This window comes from Saimiri boliviensis, chromosome 9 (genome assembly GCF_048565385.1).
Source record: "Saimiri boliviensis isolate mSaiBol1 chromosome 9, mSaiBol1.pri, whole genome shotgun sequence".
Taxonomy (NCBI): Eukaryota; Metazoa; Chordata; class Mammalia; order Primates; family Cebidae; genus Saimiri; species Saimiri boliviensis.
In genome coordinates this window covers 31,692,392-31,713,873 of record NC_133457.1, presented here as the reverse complement: position 1 = coordinate 31,713,873, position 21,482 = coordinate 31,692,392, and the positions used below count along the sequence as shown (strand labels likewise).

The window sequence follows — 21,482 nt, the reverse complement described above, 5'->3', positions numbered from 1 at the left end:
TGGCCAAAGTGACACACCCGCTGGCGCTTGCACACCCCACTCCTCGACCATGTTCCAGGTACCTGGGAAACCACAGTTCCCCACCCAGGTGGTCCTGAGCCTGCTTCCTGGACCTGCAGGCCTCTTGCCCATGTCTGTTCTCCTGAGTGTGACCTGCACACATGCAGGCCTGGGGGTGGCCAGCAAAAAGTTGTTTGGAGGAATGATAGATGGGACTTAGAATGTGGGCTGGGGTTTCTTCATGGGCACACATGAGGCTCTTCTCAGTGTGGGATGGGCAGGGGGTAAAAACAGAAGCAGGTCTGGCAGGGTGCTGGACCCTGCTCTCCTCTTGCTACCACAAAACTTTGTGGAATCCAAAATTCCAAATTCAAACCTGGCCTTCTTTATGAAAGTATCCTTTTTGAGGGAAACAAATAGAATATATTGAATCTTTTAGCTGGGATTGGTGGCATGTGCCTATAGTCCCAGCTATTTGGAAGGCTGTGGTGAGAGGATCACTTGAGTCCAGGAATTTCTATTAGTCTATTTTCATGCTGCTGATAAAGACATACCTGAGACTGGCAATTTATAAAAGAAAGAGGTTTAATGGACTTAACAATTCCACATGGTTGGGGAGGCCTCACAATGATGGCGGAAGGCAAGGAGGAGCAAATCACTTCCTACATGGATGGCGGCAGGCAAAGAGAGAAAGAGAGCTTGTGCAGGGGAACTTCTTTTTAAAACCATCAGATCTCGTGAGACTTGGTCACTATCACGAGAACAGCACGGGAAAGAATTGCTCCCATGATTCAATTACCTCCCACCAGGTCCCTCCCACAACACATGGGAATTCAAGATGAGATATGGGTGGGGATACAGCCAAACCGTATCAGGTGGCATGTGCCTGCAGTCCCAGCTACTTGGGAGGCTGTGGTGAGAGGATCACCTGAGTCCAGGAATTCAAGCCAGCCTGGGCAACACAGTGAACCCCCCCCCACCTCTAAAAAACAAAAAGCAAAACAACAAAAATAGTCTATTATTTGATTGTAATGTAAATACCTAGACATTTGGTATGTGAGTGTCCATATATGTTCTTTCCTGGACCCTGAAACATTAGGGCTGTGCCTGTCTTGAGCTATTTCAAGGGACAGTTCTGAAAGGCTCGGGAAATGGAAGGATTCAAAGTCACATGTTTTAAGAATATGTATAAGAGTAGTAATTCTGCCCCTTTGGCATTTTGAAATGGCAAGATGAGAGATCAGGGAAGGTGAATGGCTCCAACTCCTCTCTTGAAATGCTAACTGTGATGTAGGGAGCCGGTTCCCTTTGAATAGAAATGGGTGTGCTGCCCAGGGAGCCATAGAGTTGGTATTCAAGAGCTCATCTGTGTCAAGGAAATGTTTCCTGAGATAATCTGCTGGTCCAGGAGGAAGTTGGAAGAGCACTAAACAGGGGGGTTGCAGGTACCTCGATTCAGGCTGGGTTCATCACTTCTCATGGTTTCAATTTCCTCATGTGAAAAAAACTTTGAATAAGGGCTGATTTTTCTTCCAAGTCTAACAGGTTGTGAGTGTGGCCCCTGCCCTTCAGCTCTAACAGTAGATACCCTAGGAGCAGGAATGGATTCCCTCAGTTGCTCCTGAGGCTATCACATGGGGTGGCTTAGAATAAGACAGGATCTCAGAGATGCAGTTGGTCACCAGAGAAGGCTATGCCAGTCCATATGCTTTTGTTGGCAGGAAAAGATAATCCAATCTGAATACCATAAGGTGATATTTATTGGTTCATATAACTAAAAGTCCACTGGGGTGGGGTGGAGATCAGGCATGACTCCATCAAGGTCCCCACTCCATCCTCTGCTATCCTTTCAACTATTTGAACCTTTCCGTTAATTTGATCCTTAGGGGTTGACTGCTGCAGCTTCAAGCTTACATCTGTACCCTGCAAAATCCAGAGGAAGAGACAATGCCTGTTCCAGTGGCTCTCAAGAAATTCTTTTCCAGCAAGCCATGGTGGCTCATGCCTGTAATCCCAGCACTTTGGGAGGCCAAGGTGGGTGAATCGCTTGAGTCTAGGAGTTTGAGATCAGCCTGGGCAACATGGTAAAACCCCATCTCTACAAAAAATACAAAAATCAGCTGGGTGGGGTGGCGTGCACCTGCAGTCCCAGCTACTTGGGAGGCTGAGGCAGGAGGATCTCTTGGGCCTAGCAGGTTGAGGCTGCAGTGAGCCGAGATTGTGCCACTGCACTCCAGCCTGGGTGACAGAGCGAGACTGTCAAAAAAACACAACTGTTTAGGAAGTGTTGGATTTTATTTGTCATTATCATTTCGTGGCTCAGGCCAAATCAGTCACTTCTTTGGGGATTTAGAGGTATTCACAAAGTTTCACAGTGATTTTTTTCAGGTTATCGGGAGTAACAAAGCAAAGGTAGAGATATCATTGGAAAGAAAGTAGTAGTCACTCAAAAAAAGGAATGGTTGGTGGGGCGCAGTGGCTCATGCCTGTAATCCCAGCACTTTGGGAGGCCAAGGCAGGTGGATCACCTTAGGTCAGGAATTTGAGACCAGCCTGGCCAACATGGTGAAACCCCATCTATAATAAAAATACAAAAAACAGCTGGGTGTGGTGGTGGGTGCCTGTAATCCCAGCTACTTAGGAGGCTGAGGCAGGAGAATAACTTGAACCCACGAGGCGGAGGTTACAGTGAGCCGACATCATGCATTACACTCCAGCCTGGGTGATGGGGCAAGACTCCCTCTCAAGGTAGAAAAAAAAAAAAAAAAAAATGGTTATGATGCTTTTCAATTGCAGCAGTGTGGTAGAAATATTCCTCCTGGTACCATTGCAGCTGGCTTTCTGAGTGTCAGCTATGACAGTCTGAGGCATGGTAGGGGCTCGGAGGTGACTTACTCTCTTCATCTGGACTGATTTTTTTACTCTTTCAGTGCTGGACTGGTTTTGATGTTTTCACCAGTAACAAAAGCTCAGGCTCTGCTCAACTGACCTCCAAGGATCCAGCCTGTCTCTGGGATTCTATAGGTCGTCCCAGAACTCTTAACATGACCAGGGAATTATAGGGTTGGGATTTGGCCCTAGGCCTCTTACCTGTCCATCTGCAAAGCCGTTTTAGTAACAATTTGTAAGCAAAGTAAGGTTTTTGATGGAAGCTTGGTCACCAGCACTTCACTTAGGAACTAGTGCTAGGGAAGTGGGTGGGACAATTTCTGAATGTCTCCTGGGACAGACACACAGGCCATCATTCTGTTAGGGGCATAGAGGGTATGTGTGGGTCAAATTGCTAAAGAATCTCCAAAGCTCATTACAATTAGTGGGCTGACCTATGCCACAATGCCTGCTCTACTGGAGTTGTTTGGCCCCATCCTTCCCCTGTAATAGAGTGAGTCAATTTAAATTTTCAATGAAGCAGTTCTTCAGCACCTGTGTAGTAATTATCAGCATACAGGTCAAGGACCTTGGTGACTCACCAAGGAGATCGTTACATTTGAGCAATTCACCATTACAATCCATGGGCCCAGAGGTTCCAGGAGCCTGCTTTCAGCCATCCCATCATGGTGCCAGGCATGTGAGTGAAGTTAGCTTGGATCCTGCAGGCCAGCCCATCTGCCAGCTAAGTACCACTGGGTGATCTCAGTTGAAGCCACAAGAAGCTGAGCTATCTAAACAAGCTCTGTCCTAGTTCCTAACAAACAAATTCCATGACATAAAATGGTGATTGATTGTTTTAAGCCAAGTTCTGGGGAATAGCTTGTTACTTAGCAACAGATAAGGGGAATAGTGCTCTTGTTAAGAAATGGCAAGCGGGAAGCACACTATACGCAGTGAATAAAGGAGGGAGTGCCAACCCAAGGGAAGCCATTGGCTTGCTTTTGGTGCCCTCTGCATGAACCATGAATAGAAATGTCTTAACTCAGGCTGGTCACAGTGGCTCACACCTATAATCCCAGCACTTTGGGAGGCCAGGGCGGGTGGATCACGAGGTCAAGAGATCGAGACCATCCTGGCCATATGGTGAAACCCCATCTCTACTAAAAATACAAAAATTAGCCGGGCGTGGTGGCAGACACCTGTAATCCCAGCTACTCAGGACAGTGAGGCAGGAGAATCACTTGAACCCGGGAGGTGGAGGCTGCAGTGAGCTTAGATTGCACCACTGCACTCCAGCCTGGCGACAGAGCCAGACTCTGTCTCAAAAAAAAAAAAAATCTTAACTCCTACAGGAACTTTCATTTATCTGTCCAGGGACAATGCCAGAGCTGGTAGAGGACTTAGAGCTCATGTGGCCTAGTTTTCTCAACCATGGTGGAGTCACAGGGCATGTGAATGTAATACATGGCATTAATAGCCCCAATTCTTCCCACCTCCCTGTATCTATACCCCTTCCAATGTCTTTTGCAACTCCTCCCATCAATTTTGTGGAATGTATTTCCCCACCCCTTCATTCTGAACTTGGCCCTCTAACTTGCTTTGGCTAATGACATCTTAGCAATTGTGACAGAAGCATTTTGTTTCCTCTCACTCTTACACCTCTTTGCCTTTGCCATGACAACATGCCCGGGCTGCACTGCTGGACATGACATGGAGCAGAGCTGTTGCCCTCACTGTGCTGGCCAAGGCCATCCTAGATCAGGTGAACCTCAGTCAACTGCCAGGCGTATGAGGGATCCAGTCAAGACGAGAACTGTCCAGCCAAGGCCAGTCTAAAGCCAACCCAAACTTGTGAGCAAAATAAGTGCTTATTAGTCATTGAGTTTTGGGATGGTTTGTTACATAACATTACAGAGGCAATAGTTAATTAAGACAGGTCTCCCTTCAGTGATGAACACAACTTCCCCATGGAGATGGTTCAAGTCTAACTCCTATTGCCATCTGAGGGAACGAGCATATTGTAGAATAAGTAGTAGAGGATTTCTAGACTTAACATGTAGTTTAATTCAATCCAAATGTATTGAGCACCCATTAGTGATGCTGCAGAGAACTTAAAAGGAATATGGCGACTGCCCACCTAAAAGTTTATACAGTCTAGCAGGGGAGCCAAGACCACAGGTCAATGTGAGCAGTGCAGAAGCAAAAGTGTAGAATGGAAGCAGGAGGGAAGGATCACTTCTAGCCAAATGTCAGCTGGGGGTGAGAGGTGTATGTGTGTGTGGCATGGCATTCCAGGCAGAAAGAATCTGGTAAACTAAAATGACAACAGGCTATGTCTAGGGATTCAGTTTAGCGATTGCATGGTTCTCAGACCCAAAACTAAGCCTACCTTTTCAGACCAAGTAAAATGGCCTCAGATGTGATTTAGTTTTGAACTTCTTATCTTTTAAAAGCTGAGGTATACTTCCTAATGATTATAAATATCAAAAAGGAATCCAATTAGTTAGCTATTTAGGCTTAAGCACAGAAGGTTTTTAAAAGAAACCTAGATTGATCATTGATTTCTAGAAAGAAAATGAAACCCACCAAGATGTTAAAGGTATTGCTGACCTTCATTTTTATTTAAATATAGTGATCTTTTAAGAGAATAAACAAAAAATACTTCACACAGAAAATATTTTACATAAATGTAAACATGCATGTCTACTTCATAATTAAGCAAAACAACAACAACAACTTTCAGGCACAAGATTTTAAAAATAAAGAATGAGACAACAAAACCAAGACAGAAATAATGGAAGCAACAAAAACTCACATTTCATAACTCTTCAATTGGTCTTATTTTCCAACCTACTGGTTAAGGCCTGAGTTTCAGAAATCCTATCTTCCTTGCCAAATAGAAACATCCAATTTGGCTGTATCTAACATTATACGTGTAACACACTAATTCTCTTTCAAAATAATATAATAAATACATCACACACACACACACACACACACACACACACACACACACCCCCTGCTGAACCAGCCTCTCAAATAGGAAAATAAGGATTTAAGGATTTTGGAATTTTCAAGTTTTCCTACAACTGAAGCACATACACATACGTTAACCTCTGACATAGAAAAAATAATTCTAATACAGAAATAAAATCATTAATGAGTGGCATGTTTACAAATCTCTAGTTCACTTGTATTGTTTCCTCAATCACAACTTTACTAAGTGCCTCAGACACCAGATTTAATTAAATCTTTAATCTCGTCTAAATGACCCACAGTACAGTACACATTGTACAGCGCAAAGAAAAGGCAATTTTAACAATTCAGTTAAAGACTTCTAACTCATGTTAAGTCAGCATGGATACTTTCAGCTGTCTCCAAGTGCCCGGAATGCTTTCTTATGTCTATCCTCTGCACTTCACTGGCTGAGTAGTTTTCTCTGCCTTCTCCATCCACCACCAGGCTACAATCATTTGAATGTCCATTCCTGTGGGAACCCCAGAGAAGGGATAAGAATAGTCCCTGCTATTTTTTGTTTCTTGCAGAAATGGGGTCTCACCACATTGCCCAAACTGTTCTCAAACTCCTGGACTCAAGCAATCCTCCCACCTCAGCCTCCCAAAGTGCTGGGATTACAGGCATGAGTCACCACACCCAGCCCAGTTCCTGCTTTTAAGGAGCTCATACTAACCAGAGTTCAAGCAAAAAATAAAAATAAAAATAAAAGGTCAGTATGTATACACAGGGCACTCCACAGAGCCTCAGAACAGGGTCTCAGAGAGAGAGAGAAGGAGAATAAGAGAAGGCACAGAGGCAGGAAGAACAAGTCTGGTTTGGCTGGCAGGAGGGCATCTGTGAGAAGCCATCTGTGAAGCCAAATTCTTGACTTCCGAAAAGAAAAGATTCTTACTCTGATGGGTAAAGCTAGAGGACAGAGGGACAGAACCACCAAAAGCTTTGTACAGAGAATAAAACTGAAGCCATGCTAGAGAAAAACCATACAGTGTTGGGCAGGACAGATGGCAGGACCTGAGGGTCTGAAGCTCAGGAAACTTGACTCACCAAGCCAGTGCCACATGCAAGCATTTCCTATAGAAACATGTCTTGACCCAACACGCCAAACACCATAGTCTGTCTATAGAAATCAAGGCTTTCAGAGAAAAGGTAGGGAAAAAAGAGAGAGAGCTTTAATTAGGTATTTTTAGTTCAGGTTCCTGGAACCTGCCCCAGTTTGAGCAAGTTAAGAGCAATAAAACAACTCCTATATCCAGTAACAATTCAAGTCTCCTAATCATGACCTTGTAAAACCTTCCCTGAGCTGTCATTACCAAGGAATTATAAAGCAATTAACCAATCCACTTAAATAAGTTCCTACCTGCCATTAAATCCACAAAATCTCATGATGGGCTGAGAACCTAGCATGGGGTCCTAGCGTAGACCTATTACCTACACTAGGGTAGATGGTGTGAGAATGCTGCTGGGCGACAGCTCCCTGGGCTCACTGTGATGATGCAACAGTTGACTCTATGAGGTGTAATTGTAATCAAAGCCCCCACCACAGACCACCTGTTTCCTTTCTAAGTCCAGACTGCTTCCATCCACTAGCGGGGAAGGGAGAGGTCATCTGAGTGGAGGGACCTGTGGAGGAGAAACTATTATTACTAACTTGATGTCCGCTGAACCAAAGTGGATGAAAATTTCTCAGGACATATTCATCCAAACTACAGAAAGAGGCGACTCCATACTGATTACAGGATGATTTATCACACATTCACCAAATATAGAACATTTACTAGCGACCAGTTTCCTGCAACAACAGATTCATTTGGAAACGGCACACCATAGAAAAAATCTTGTGACTTTCTTCTAGTTGTATATAAAAAATACAAATCACTCGGGGAGTCAGGTACAAACAGTGGTACAAAAGCATGAACAGAAATGCCTTATCAAAGAATGTGCTCATTTCATATTGCAGAACTCCTATCTAGATTCTGATTTTTAGAAACTTACTGCTGGTTCATTTGTTCAGAGAGGTCACACCTCTCTTGCGCTACCTCCCCCTGCTAAAATCCACTGACTGAAGAATCCTTAGTATGGATCCACACAGAACAAAAGCCTGAATTGAACGGAGTCACATGCATCAGCACAGTGGCTACCAGTTTCATTGGCTCACCTAGTCTCATGTATTTAGGGACTGCCCGGATCTGAATTCAAGCTAGAAGCACCCGAAACTTTTGTCTTTTAGAATCTAATCAATGTGCCAATGTACACCTACAAGTCCTATGTACAGAAATCTCTTGATTCCTACAAATGAGATTCAAGGGAGAGAAGAGTGAGGAAAGCCCGGAGAGCGGGCAGGAGACTGGCCACAAGCCTGTGTGTACTTCCCTTTCTTAGTCTGTAAATGATGGTCCTGACCAGCTGACACTCAAGGACTCCATTCTGAATTCTCAGATCCGTTTCTATCCAGGTTTGTCAGGCTGATTCAGACAAAACTTCCTTACCACTTTGTGTCAACAATTTAAAGCAGTTTTAACACATATATTTCTATGATGTAGTTTGAGGTTTTCCCTCTCTCTCCTAGCCCTCAAAGACTTTCATTGACACTGGTGCCAACCACTTGGCCAAACTGATGGCTGCTGAGGTTTAAAACGGAATCCCTGGCCTGGTGAAGATATGGCCTTTGAGTAACCTAGACCAGGGCACATCATTTGTCTTGTTTTTCATTAACAATGTTAACTAAATAGAAATATAATTGTTAGCTCTTCTACAGGTCTATTTAAACTTTGAAAGATAAGATTGTTCAAAAATGACACAAGAAAATCACCCATCACCACTAAGTTAAAGACTTGAATATGTGAGAGCTCCAGAGCCTCAAACTCCTACTACAGTCACTGATCCATAACATTTTCCTTTTGGCAATGGACTTCACGCCAAAGTAGCCCGGTCTTCCGTCATGTTTGTGCGCCAAAAAGTAGATTTTGAAAGATCCAGCACTAGTCATCACTGTCACTGCCAGACTCACTCAACTGCAAGTCATTTCCTATTAAACAAACAAACAAAAAAAGTCAAATAGTAGAATCAAACAAAAGTGCAGAATTTAAAAATGGCTTCCTCACAATTTTTTGGTTAACTGTCTTGGCTATATCACACTACAGTAAAACCTTGTTAATTCAACTTAGGGAAGAAAATATATTTGGCTGACTGAAACAAAACAATGCAGTCAACATTTTAAAAGAGATGCTATTTTTGGCATCTGCCAAGCACAGCAATATTGCTTATTAGGGTAGAACAAAGAAGGAATAAGCTAAATAGCTTTTAAGTGGCTTAAAAAATAGCAAGAAAATACTTAAAATATGGTCAGGTACAATGGGTCATGCCTGTAATCCCAAGACTCTGGGAGGCCAAGGTGGGAGGATGACTTGAGGTCAGGAGTTCGAGATCAGCCTGGCCTACATGGTGAAACCTCATCTCTACTAAAAATACAAAAATTTTTCAGGTGTGGTGACGCATGCCTATAATCCCAGCTACTCTGGAGGCTGAGGTTGGAGAATCATTTCAAACTGGGAGGTGGAGGTTGCAGTGAATCAAGATTGCACAACTGTACTCCAGCCTGGGCAACAGAGCAAGACTCCATCTCAAAGGGAAGAAAAAAAAAAATAAACTATATATATATATAATATATATTTAAAGTAATTGATTCACCATTTGGTAAAACTAATCACATTAAGTTGCTTTATAAAAGCAACTTAGGTTAGGTTTCCCATTAAGAAAAGTGAATACTGTTAACACTAGTAATATGCTAATGCAGCATCTGTTCTGGCATACCTCTCTCCAGGATATTCACATTACCTTAAACTTCAAATCTGAACTAACGAGCTTGACAAAGCCCCATATTCTTGTTTACTGTGCAGAATTTAGAAGAATATAATTCTCAACATTTCAATCTAATACAATAGGAATACAAATAACAGAACTCCAGTTGATTTGTAACAAAAGTGAATTTCTGTATTTCCGAATTGCTAATCTTTAAGCCAGTTCTCTTTAAGGTCTATTCTGAGGACTCTGGGGTCCACAAAACCCTTTCATGGGGGCTGATCCTGAAGTCATTTCTAACTACCTATAATGCCAGATTTTCTTCATATACTTCAATCTTTGTTAAAGATGGGGCACATATGGCAATGTCTTGAGACATTTTTGGCTGTTATGGGGCTGGGGAGGTGAAAGGAGATTGATACTGGCATCTAGAGGATAGAGGTCAGGGATGCTCTTAAACATCCAACAGTGTGCAGGACAACCTCCCACAACAAAAACTTATCTGGCCCAAAATGTCCATAGTGCTGAGGCTGAGATTATCTCTGCCTGGTCCACAATAGTTGTGTTAACTAGGTTAACTTCCCCACTGTTGCTTCTAGATCTTCCAACTTCCTCAAAGGAAGGTGTACCAAAAGAGAACATTCATCAGGGTTCCAAAGAGAGAAAAGCATAGAAAACTAGCCCTCTGCTCACCTTCAAAACAAGTAAATTTGTTTTTGTTTTCCTGTTTTACTTTAGCATCAACTCCATTAAAAGCCCCCCAGGCTGAGCATGGTGGCTCATGCTTGTAATTCCAGCACTTTGGGAGGTGGGGAGATTACTTGTACTCAGGAGTTCAAGACCAGCCTGAGCAAAACAGTGAGACCTTGTCTCTACTGAAAATATAAAAAATGGCTATGCATGGTGGCTCCTGCATGTAATCTCGGCACTTTGGGAAGCCAAGGTAGGTGGATTGCTTGAGTCTAGGAGTTCCAGTTTCCTGGGAAACATGGGGAAACCCTGCCTCTGCAAAAAAATAAAAAGATCATGCTACTGCACTCCAGCCTGGGCGACAGAGCAAGACTTCATCTCCAAAAAAAAAAAAAAAGACAAAGAGGCAGAGAGCAGTGTGATGGCAGGTAGCTCCCCGAAAGCCTTATATAAAAGCAAAAACAGCCTACCTGTTCATGCTTTAGCATTTTCCAGAGTTCACAAACACCAGTATGAGCCAGTGGGGAATAGAAAGAGAAAGAACAGATTTTTCATCTCATTTCCCTTTTTTTATTATTTAGTAACTCACACCTTTCTGCTACACATCATCTTTAATAATGCCTTAAATGTCTTTAGGTTTATAGGTTCTAGCAATAAGATAAACAGAAGCTGCACCTATGGCCCTCTCTCAGCCATAAAGAGGAGCACACACTTACTGAGGGTGTTCATGAGCTGGTTGCTTCCTTGTGGCCGGCTGGTTCCGTTGGCAATGGCAGGCCTACTGTTGTAGGGCTGCTGGTGTGAAGGCTGCGGAGGAGACGCTGGGCCATTGTCCTCGCCTCCACTGCTGGAGCTGTCGTCATCACTTCCCGAAGAGCTCTCAGAGTCTGAAGAGCTGCTCCCGCTGCTGCTGCTCATCTGTTCAATAATGTCAACTTCAGCCCTCAGCTCTGGAATAAATGGTATGACATGGGTCAGCACAGTAGCCCTTTTCAAAGCAACGCATTGGAGCTCCTATAAATAGTAAATCAGTAAAACGGACAGCAGTAAGAAATCATTTAAAACAAAGTCTTACTTTTCAATTCCTTAAAAAACATAGAAATTACCAAAACCAAACAGCGAATCAATGGGAACATTAAATTCACTCAAAATAAACAAAAAGCAATACTGTTTCAGAATAATGACTGTTCTGTGTAAAAAATGAATTAAGTCAATTTGCCTTTATCTACTAACAAAAAAAAATTATGAATATTATGAATGATGGGATAAAACCACCATTCTAACTAAGAGAAAACAACTATTATGTAAAGTGGTTGAAAAATAAATTTGACTAGGACTTGGAAGGTCTAGTGCTTGTTCTAGATTTACCTGTAAGCAGCAGTGACACCCAGGTAGAAGTCAATAAATTTTCTAAGCCACTCTGGAAAAAATGAAAGCCAGACAGCCTCTAAGGTCCTTCCCAGCTCTTATGTCCCACAAATAAATGGAGGCTTGCAGGAAGAACCATGGTGACTGAAGAAAAATGGTGAAAAAACATTTTTCCTCTTCACTCTTTACATATCATGCCTGTCAGGTACTACATTTTTTAAAGACATAAAATAGGGAAGGAAAAACATGCCTTACCTAAGTATTTCAATGTTAACTAACCATTTCAAGAAAAATGCTAGATTTTCCTGTCCAAACATACCATTTAGCCTTAAATGGCTATGGCTCCTTTAAGCATAAATGGCAACAATTAACCACTCATGCTCTGATTCCTATTCAGCCAAAGTGAAAACTTCCGTTAACAGCATTCCAGTAGCCAAGAGGGAAAAAATAAAAACAAAAACAAAAACAAAACGAGGCAAAACAACTGTGACATGACACTTGGCCTCACAATTTCTAAAGAGTCTGGAGGACTAAAACCATTCATCATGTGAAGGAAAAAGTCAAGGTAAGCCTCTTTGCCTCAGGTTTGCAGTGGAGACAACCAAACCAGACCTCTAAGTCTTTCTAGGCCAGTATCTGTTTCCATCGGTCTTCATGGCCTCTCATATTCACACACTGTATTAGCACAGAACATTCGCTTACGGTATTTTAAATGGCACTATAATCTACCCCCACTGCCAAAAAAGAGACATTACTGCCCAGGCTGGAGTTCAGTAGCTACCAACAGACATGATCATAACACATTGTGGCCTTGAACTCCCAACTTCATGCGATCCTCCTGCCTCAGCCTTGAAAGTAGCTGAAACTACTAGTGTTCAGCACCATGGTCAGCCCCTCCAGCCGCTATACTAATGTAGAGCTCAGAAATATTGCCACCTACACTTAAACTTCACCTCCAACACCTAGAATCCTTTCTCCAGAGCCTTAGAGGTGTGCCATATGGAGCTCTGGATGGGAGTCATGCTTGTTTAAATCCTGGGCCCCTAAGCAGTATACTACCAAGATAGCCACAAACTCAAGTCACTATTCCAGGACTCACCCTTGTCAAATGAGATAAGTGGTAGAGGGCCCCACCCTCCCCATCTCTGAACAGTGAGCTCTGCAGAAATGTTTTTGATGGCACTGAATGCCCCAGCCACCATATCAATACAGCAGTCATGTGATCTCTATGTTGCTATCATGGATCCAGAAAATTTCTCTACCTCTTTTGATATCATCCAACTGAGGTTCAGGTGAGGGGTTATCTTTCAAGGGAGAAGTTTTGGGTCCAACTGGAGGCTTTGTTGGAGCTCTGAATGGCATAGGTGGTGGAGGTGGTGGCAGCTGTGACGTCTGTGGAGGACGAGTGGGCTGCTGTTCCATTCGGGCCTGGATTTTACTGCTCCCCTCAGCTCTGAAAGGAAATACAGACATTAAATCAGAAGGGCAAACAAATATAGTGGTTCTCAAATTTGTCCAGGTAACTGAAAACTCAGAAGTCTCTGTAGAACCCCATGCTCTTTCCAGACCACTTCAAAATGCTGATATTTGTAATTTTACCATGTGAACTATTCATTCAACATTTGAGTGTCTACTGTATTCCAGTAGTATATTATGCATCAGGGATACAGAGATGAATAGAATATTCATTGCCCTCAATGAGCTCAAATGTTATAGCAAACAATGTAGGATACAATGCAACTATGAGAATCCATTTACTAGTAGAAAATACAGTCATGCATCCCTTAACAATGAGAAATGCATCATGAGGTGATTTCATAATGCAAACATCAGAGTGTACTTACACAAACATAGATAGCATATTATATAATTTTTTCACATGAAAAACCAAATGTTCCATCATTACTGAATATCAATCACTTCCCATACTCGATCTGCAATGCCAGTATCAGGTGCCATTATCAGGTTTCCATACATGCTCCATTAGAATCCAATGTCATATATGTAGTTCACTTACTGACTGGAACATCATTATATAGTTACAGTCATGAATGCATGAATTCCTAAATGAACTAGCTCTTAAAATACTGCCCAGCTTGCAAATTTTTCCATTATCTATATACTGCTTATTCATTTCATCACATGCCAGCTCTTGCTCACAGACAAGGAGAGCTCCACCCCAAGCTGAGAATATTCTATCAGTTAACAATTTCTTTTATAAAGGGACTAGCCCAGTGCTTCTAAAACTTTTGCATATACACAAATCACCTGGTGATCTCTGCAGATTCAGCTCTAATAGGTGTTGAGATTCTGCCTAACAGAACCCAGATGATATGATGCTGTTAGTTCCCATATCACACTGAGTAGTAAGGGAATAGACCACAACCATCAGATATCGGAGGAGTAACAGGAGCACCTGGTTCACTGTAGCTAGTAAACACAAATAAACAGAGTGGCAAGGCAGGAGCAAGGACTCTGCAGCACACTTTCTGAGGTAGGTCAAGCTCTCTAACCCTCAGTCTCCATATGTTCTTTTTTGTTTTTAAAGATAATAATACACCTTTCATACTCGCTTTGGCAGCACATATACTAAAATTGGAACGATACAGAGATTAGCATGGACTCTGTGCAAGGAAAACACACAAATTCATGAAGCACTCCATATTTTTAATAAAAAGGGGTAAAAAATAATAATAGCACCTTTCTAAAAATTACTTGTTAGCAAAAACAATGCACATAAAGCATCTAGCAGAGCCTGGGGCATGACAGCCCCTCAATAAATGCTACCTATTTTCATTTTCTGTGCAATGGGTGAGGAACAAAAAAATGGCTTACTGAAACATAAACAAAAAAAATCAGGTTGTGACAATCTTTATAATTTAATTCCTGTACTATAATAATTACTGTATTGTAAGTGAGCTATGATCATGCCACTGCACTCTAGCCTGGATGACAGAGCAAGAGACCTTGACTCTTAATAATAACACTGTATTATAAGGTAACAAATAGAACCACTCAGTTATTTCTATTTATAGAATGCATTTTTTATTTTCAAATTAACTCTAACTGGCTTCATTTTAGACATGTAATAACTGTTGAATTAAAGAGTTCACTATATTAAAAAACAGGCAAAGTTTTATTTTGGTATTATAGTGATCTCAAATATATCTTGTAAAAAAAATTAATGTCTTCACTCCACTGTAGTATATATTACTCTTTCATAATTATAAGTCTATAAGTTATCTTATTCCTTAGGTGGTACTGTAGCAATCATGAGATTAACAAAATTGGCTTAATTATAAAGTACATCCCTTTCCCTAATGGTTCCCATGTTTTAGGTCTTAAAAACATTATTTCTTTTTATTGCATTTGAGTAAGACATATTTTACTGATTTGTCTGAGAAGACACAGGTAGAGCTGTTAAGATTACTGACAGAACACTATGAGCAAAGAGATGTTCACAACCTTACAAAAACTAAATAGATAAGACAGGTTTCGAAACATGATATAAACCTGCATCTAGCTATTCACATACCTTGTTTTCTTCACCTGAATGCTGCTACTGAGTTTTTCCAGTACATATTCACCAGTGTCATGATTAATAATAAGCACACAGTCTTTCTGGTAAGGCCGTTTGTTCCCCTTGAACACAGTCATGGGTGGCGTGGATCCCTATTTGCCACAAAAGTATAAGATGATCAAACTAAACAAACCAGTTATGAATACCAAGTGAATTTATAGATGACTCTACCTGATAAAATGTTTTATTAGAACTGTTTAAAAAGAATAGACTGAACTGATTTCTATTTTAACTCCTGGTTTCCCAGGTGAAAATAAAGGAGAAATATGGCAAGAATCTGTGAATGTGCAATGCGTTCTAAGTAATCAAGAAAGGTAGTATAAAAATTTTAAATTACTGCATATGTTCCAAGAAAGAAAAACAAATGAACCAGTACTTGCATTATACTAAGCAGAGCTATCACTCTGTATGGTACAACTGTGAGTGATTCCTTTATTTCTTCGAAATTAGTCCAGGGTTTCCCCTTCTCAAGTCAAGCAACCAACAGAGCATTCTCCAAGAGCAGGTCATTTTCCTGGTTGGCTCAGAATAAATCAATCGGGTCACTCATCTGCCTAAGCCTTTCAATCACTCCTCAGTTGCTCTCAAGCCAAAGGATAAAATCTTTAAACTAGCCAGGAAATCCTGCACTACTGGGCCCTTCCCTGGCTCTCCACCTTACCCTGCAGCAGATGCCCCTGGGCATGTGCTTCAAAGCAGAAGGCAACTGGCTTCTCTCAGATCCTCAAGCTGTCTCCTGCCTCTGGGCTTTAACAAGGCTTCTCTGGCTATATCCTGCCTGCTCTCTTTAAATTACCCAACCTCCAAATCTGCTCACAGGTTACTTCCTTAAGGAAGCCACCCCTGATTTAGAATAACTGCTGTATTTTCTAATATTTATTTAAACTCCAGACCATAAGCTCCACAAGGGCAAGAAATGTGCTTGTTTTGTCCAAGGTTGTGTTCTTCATGCCTAGTGATGGGCCAATGTGTGGGAGGCATTTGATTAATATTTGTTGAATATAGTATTTAATGCCTTGCTTAGAATAAAAAACCACTTGGCTCTGACTGCTTATTTATATAGTAAACCTATAGCGCTAGAAAGGACTTTAGGGACCATTTATCTAAACCTTTCATTTTACATATGGGAAACTAAGGTCCAAAGGGAGATGATGTAACTTGCCAAAGGCAACAAGTAATCAAACAGCAGTTTGAATGGGCAGACCATTTTCCCTCAGTACAAAGCTTTCCAGATCTCCCTGTCCAGAGACTTTTCATTCTGTCACCAGCTGCCAAGAACTTACGTTCCAGGATGGGGGTGTGACATGCAATAACACGAGTTCACTAAGAGCATCATGTGACCCTCTGGTGCTTTGTGATTAGTGCTGCCTTGGGCACTAATTCACAAAAGTCTTTCTCTGCAAGGGTTCTTAATCCAGTTTTTAACTTAGTTCTCCATCCCTAGATCAGCGGAATGTGCCAAACCTCTGGCTCCTGCCTGCCTTAACTCCTGGCTTGGTTGCCTCACACTCCTGAGCTGTTGTGGCCATATAATCAGCAGGGCACCTAGGGCTTTTCTCTCTGGAGTTGCTTGGGAGAAAAGCTATATCAAAAGAGAGGCTAGGTGTCCAAACAGGAACCCTGTCTACTCAGTAGCAGATGGGGGAAAAGGAAGCTTGGGCAAAACGACAAAGAATCTTTTTTTTTTTTTTTTTGTAATGAGAAGGAGTCTCATTCTGTCGTCCAGGCTGGAGTGCAGTGGCATGATCTTGGCTCACTGCAACCTCTACCTCCCAGGCCCAAGCAATCCTCCCACGTCAGCTTTCCAAGTACCTGGGACCACAGACATGCGCCATCACCCCCAGCTCATTTTTTGTATTTTTTGTACAGACGGGGTTTTACCATATTGCCCAGGCTGGTCTTGAACCCCTGACCTCAAGTTATCCATCTACTTCCACCTCACAAAGTGCTAGGATTACAAAAATTATTTTTAATCAAGCACCTGCCTAGCATGAAGTCCACCCTACCCCACTCCCTCAAATCCCGTTTTTGCTTATGTTGCCACTTTAGAAATCTAAACATTTTTAAAAGTAGGAAGTTTAAATTGCAATAATATAAAAGACAAAAATTCACTGTGACCCCACATTTAAAAAAACAATGAAATAAACTCACAGGGATATGTGGCAGTGTAATTGTGACTTCATCTCCTTTGCCAACTTGAAGCTCTCCTTCACAGGAAGTGTCTATAGATGCTGGTTTAAAATCATCTAAAGGGAAAGGAAACAAAGCACTTATCCTCCAGGTTACTAATAAGAAGGCTTCCTGGGCATCTCCATTTAAAAATTTAAACTGTTATTACTCAGATGAATAGAAAATAAAACTAATTTAGAATTCTTTTTTTTTTTTTTTTTTTTTTTTTTTTGAGACGGAGTTTCGCTCTTGTTACCCAGGCTGGAGTGCAATGGCGCGATCTCGGCTCACCGCAACCTCCGCCTCCTGGGTTCAGGCAATTCTCCTGCCTCAGCCTCCTGAGTAGCTGGGATTACAGGCACGTGCCACCATGCCCAGCTAATTTTTTGTGTTTTTAGTAGAGACGGGGTTTCACCATGTTGACCAAGATGGTCTCAATCTCTTGACCTCGTGATCCACCCGCCTCGGCCTCCCAAAGTGCTGGGATTACAGGCTTGAGCCACCGCGCCCGGCCTAGAATTCTTAAACATCAATTTTTTTTTTTTTTTGGAGACAAAGTCTCACAGGCTGGAGTGCAATGGCACGGTCTCAGCTCACTGCAACTTCTGCCTCCCGGGTTCAAGACATTCTTCTGCCTTAGCTTCCCAAATAGCTGGGACTACAGGTGCACGCTGCCATGCACGACTAATTTTTTGTATTTTTTTTTTTAGTAGAGATGGGGTTTCACTATGCTGCCCAGACTGGTATCAAATTCCTGAACTCAGGCAATCCGCCCACCTTGGCCTCCCAAAATGCTAGGATTACAGGAATGAGCCACTGCGTCCTGCCTTAAAAAACTGTTTCATTATGGAAAATCTCAGATACACAAAAGTAGAGAGAATAGTACAATGAGCCCTGGTGTACCACTATCCAGTTTCAATTATTACCAACTCAGGGACAATCTTGTTTCATGTACACCTCCACATACTTTTCCTCTGACCCTCTTTGGGTTATTCTAGGGGGAAAAGGGAATTTTCAGGTTATTTTATTAAAAAAATAACCTTCTCCCAAGGGAGAGATGAAAATTAATGCCTCATCATCCATAGTAAGTTGCTTTTTTAGGGTTGTGAGGATCAAAAGTAATAGCACATGAAAAAGAATAGTGATGGGGTCTCACTATGCTGCCCAGGCTGGTCTCAAACTCCTGGACTCAAGCTATCTGCCTGCCTCGGCCTCCCAAAGTACTGGGATTATAGTGTCAGCCACCACTCTTGGCCAGTTCCACAGCTTTAACCAAGACACTTCTGTAGATGTTTGGAGCAGACAACTGTATCTCCAAAATTTATCCTGCTCGTGTTTCTAAATTGCAGTTAAGAGTACAACATGAGGCCGGGCGCAGTGGCTCGCCTGTAATCCCAGCACTTTGGGAGGCCGAGGCGGGTGGATCACGAGATCAAGAGATCGAGACCATTCTGATCAACATGGTGAAACCCCATCTCTACTAAAAATACAAAAATTAGCTGGGCATGGTGGCACACGCCTGTAGTCCCAGCTACTCGGGAGGCTGAGGCAGGAGAATTGCTTGAACCCGGGAGGCGGAGGTTGCGGTGAGCCGAGATCGCGCCATTGCACTCCAGCCTTGGTAACAAGAGCGAAACTCCATCTCAAAAAAAAAAAGAGTTCAACATGAATAGCCATCTTAATTCACATTCACACCTGCCTCAAACTGCAGACCAGGTGCACACATGAACTATATGATAAATTCCATCTTGCCCTTCACCAGAAGAAAACATCAACTTAGTAAACTGTTCAGGAAATGATGTTCTTATCTCATTCCCAGTCTCCTCTCTCTGAAAGTGCTGCATCTGTCAGTAGGAAGCATAGTAATGGCATGGCAAGTGACCACACAAAGATGGAATTTCATTATCTAAGACGCCTTCTTCACATGTGTTGAGTCACATCTATTAGGTCCTCTGACAAAAACAAGTCTTAACAACAGTGTTAGTGCCACGGAAACCAGAAGTTCATGAATCACGGAGGGATGCTCTGTCAGCCAATTCCTAACTGCCAAATCTTCACCCAGGACATAGGGTGGAAGTGCACTCGCTCAACAGAGTCTATAATCATGTAGAAGAAGGTCCGGCATAATGACTATTTCGGCATTCCTTGCGCCTCCTCTCTTCTGCTTCCAAACATAGACCAATCTTTAACCTATCCCAGGCTCATGAACTCTAATTTGACTAAGGAACTTGGTCTGGAAGAAAAGCCAGGGTGGTAAAGGTAACCTCAAAAGAGATCCAAGTTAAAGGAAGCACAGAAAGGAGATGGAAGAAGACTCTGATGAGGGCAGAGAGGATGCCAATTCTTTGGCGGTAGAGGGGACAAGGCACAGTATCTGGGTGTCCAGGTCCAAGTCGGAGGAGGAAGGCAGGGAAGAGAATGGATTCGGAGGGAGTGGATGAGGCTCATAGCAAACAAGAATTGTCTTTAAATGTGGGGAACCCTGATGGGAGCATTGGAAAGAAGGAAGAGGGGTGTCGAGGGGGGAGAAGTGGACCTGGGTAAGGGAGGAAAGGTTTGCCTGGTGGAGGAGGGGGAGGTTTGCCTTAGGGGCGAGGTGGGGGTCGGAGAGGGACGGAAATGGCAAGAGGCCAATGACCTTTGGAACTAGTGTTTGAGACTATGAGGTAGAAGAATAGAAGGGGGTGACGAAGATTTGGGAGAAATAGTCTGGGTGAAAGGAACAAATCGAGGTACCAAAGGATTTGGGTTTCGAGAGAAGGTAACTGACGCTGGCAGGGGGTTCCCTGGAATCTGAAGGGCCGAGGGAAGAAAGGAAGGAGGGGTTGATATGTGGCGCCTGGAGCGGCCGAAGGGAACTGTGGGGAGCGCTGACTTACAACGAATCGTGTGGAAGGAGGCCCGCGGCCGCTTCTCGAAGCTCTCCCCAAGCCGCAGGCAATGTTCCTCGCGGTCCAGCAGCGGGTTCGCGGTCCCGTTCATGGTCCCGCACCGACCTCGCACCCGGATCGGCGCTCTCCTGGCGCAGCCGCGACCCGAGCTTCCGGCGTTGGCGTCTGGAAGGACGGTGCTCCCGGGAGGACACCGCTCTGAAGCGCAAGGAGAGCCGAGCCGGCGCCCACAGGGGTTCACAAGCAAGCCCTCTTCTCTGCCTCGGGGTAGGGGAAGAATCTGAGGCCGCAATGCCGCCGGACTTCCGACGTTGGGTAGGAACTTCCGGGTCCCCAGCGGAAGTGGCGGGGGCGGTGCCATGGCAAAAGAACTCCTCCCGGAGAACCCCAGTGCGAGGTCCTCAGGATTGGCTCAGAGTTGTGCCGCGACGCCACCCATATTCTGCCTCCGAAGCTTGAGGCAGGCTGTGGGCTGAGTGCCCCTGGCCCTACCCCTACGGTTGAATTTAGGAACTGATGACGGTAAGCCCTGAGCGTGGCTGACTAGATACGCGGGTCGGCTAGTCATTAAGGGCGCCCTCCTCAGGGTCTCGGGCCCTACGTGGCCTAGTTTATCCTGGGTGTCCTGAGGTGGATCCTCCGGACCTCAGCCACGCGTCACTGGGTCTCTTCCTCCACTTCGCGCCGTGATAGCGGTGCGAGGGCCTCAGTCCCTGGAAAGTGACGCCCCCTCGGGTCCCTACGACAGCCTCTTGTGAGTGCGATCAGGGACGGAGCCCCCCCGCCAGGCAGGCTTCGCTTCATTTCCCCCGGAAAAACGGAGCTCAGACCCTTGGGAAACAGTGAACTCACTTGTATCTGGCAATTGACCACCCGCTTCCAGCTAAGGCCATTGTGGTTTTTAAGTTACCCCTTTCATGGGCACCAAAAATTGAGGAATATTTTCTCCACCAGGTTTCCCAGTCAGTTCGTGAGAGGGCCTTTTTCTAAACTAAATTGATTTATTGTAATACTTGACGCATCTGGTTTGAATAAAAGTATGGTGCATGAGATAGTCCTGGCCACTGAATGAATGTATCCCCTCTGAAGTACGGACT

The 21,482-nt window shown here is 43.4% G+C and overlaps 3 protein-coding genes and 1 pseudogene across 5 annotated transcripts in view; 3 read left to right on the top strand and 1 right to left on the bottom strand.

The window, feature by feature from the left end:
• COLQ (collagen like tail subunit of asymmetric acetylcholinesterase) overlaps positions 1-11,096 on the top strand; it is a 76,643-nt gene extending 65,547 nt beyond the window's left edge. The window contains exons 18-19 of one of the 2 annotated variants that reach the window (XR_012519185.1): positions 1,887-2,034; positions 9,371-11,096. The gene's annotated coding sequence lies outside the window, so the exon portion shown is untranslated. Of the gene's footprint in view, positions 1-1,886; positions 8,963-9,370 lie in introns of those variants that run through there. The other variant, XR_012519184.1, reaches the window with a different exon arrangement.
• On the bottom strand, positions 7,614-20,761 carry EAF1 (ELL associated factor 1). The gene is made up of 6 exons (XM_003924946.4): positions 20,374-20,761; positions 17,477-17,571; positions 15,281-15,417; positions 13,008-13,198; positions 11,094-11,327; positions 7,614-8,914 (listed from the first exon to the last, which is right to left on the bottom strand). The coding sequence occupies exons 1-6, from the start codon at positions 20,744-20,746 to the stop codon at positions 8,868-8,870; spliced, it is 1,077 nt and encodes a 358-aa protein (XP_003924995.2). The 5' UTR covers positions 20,747-20,761; the 3' UTR covers positions 7,614-8,867.
• Positions 14,315-14,414, top strand: LOC120368418 (U6 spliceosomal RNA; annotated as a pseudogene).
• Positions 20,734-21,482, top strand: part of METTL6 (methyltransferase 6, tRNA N3-cytidine) — a 34,900-nt gene continuing 34,151 nt past the window's right edge. For both annotated transcript variants that reach the window (XM_003924947.4, XM_010335668.3), the window contains exon 1: positions 20,734-20,907. The gene's annotated coding sequence lies outside the window, so the exon portion shown is untranslated. The remainder of the gene's footprint in view (positions 20,908-21,482) is intronic.

Excerpts from the sequence above, each read along its gene's own strand:
- EAF1 (XM_003924946.4), bottom strand. The coding sequence starts at position 20,746 with ATGGCACCGCCCCCGCCACTTCCGCTGGGGACCCGGAAGTTCCTACCC. Across the intron at positions 11,328-13,007 it reads GTTGGATGATATCAAAAGAG|AGCTGAGGGCTGAAGTTGAC; the intron begins GTAGAGAAATTT and ends CATTTATTCCAG. Across the intron at positions 8,915-11,093 it reads CCAGCTCATGAACACCCTCA|GAAATGACTTGCAGTTGAGT; the intron begins GTAAGTGTGTGC and ends TTTGTTTAATAG.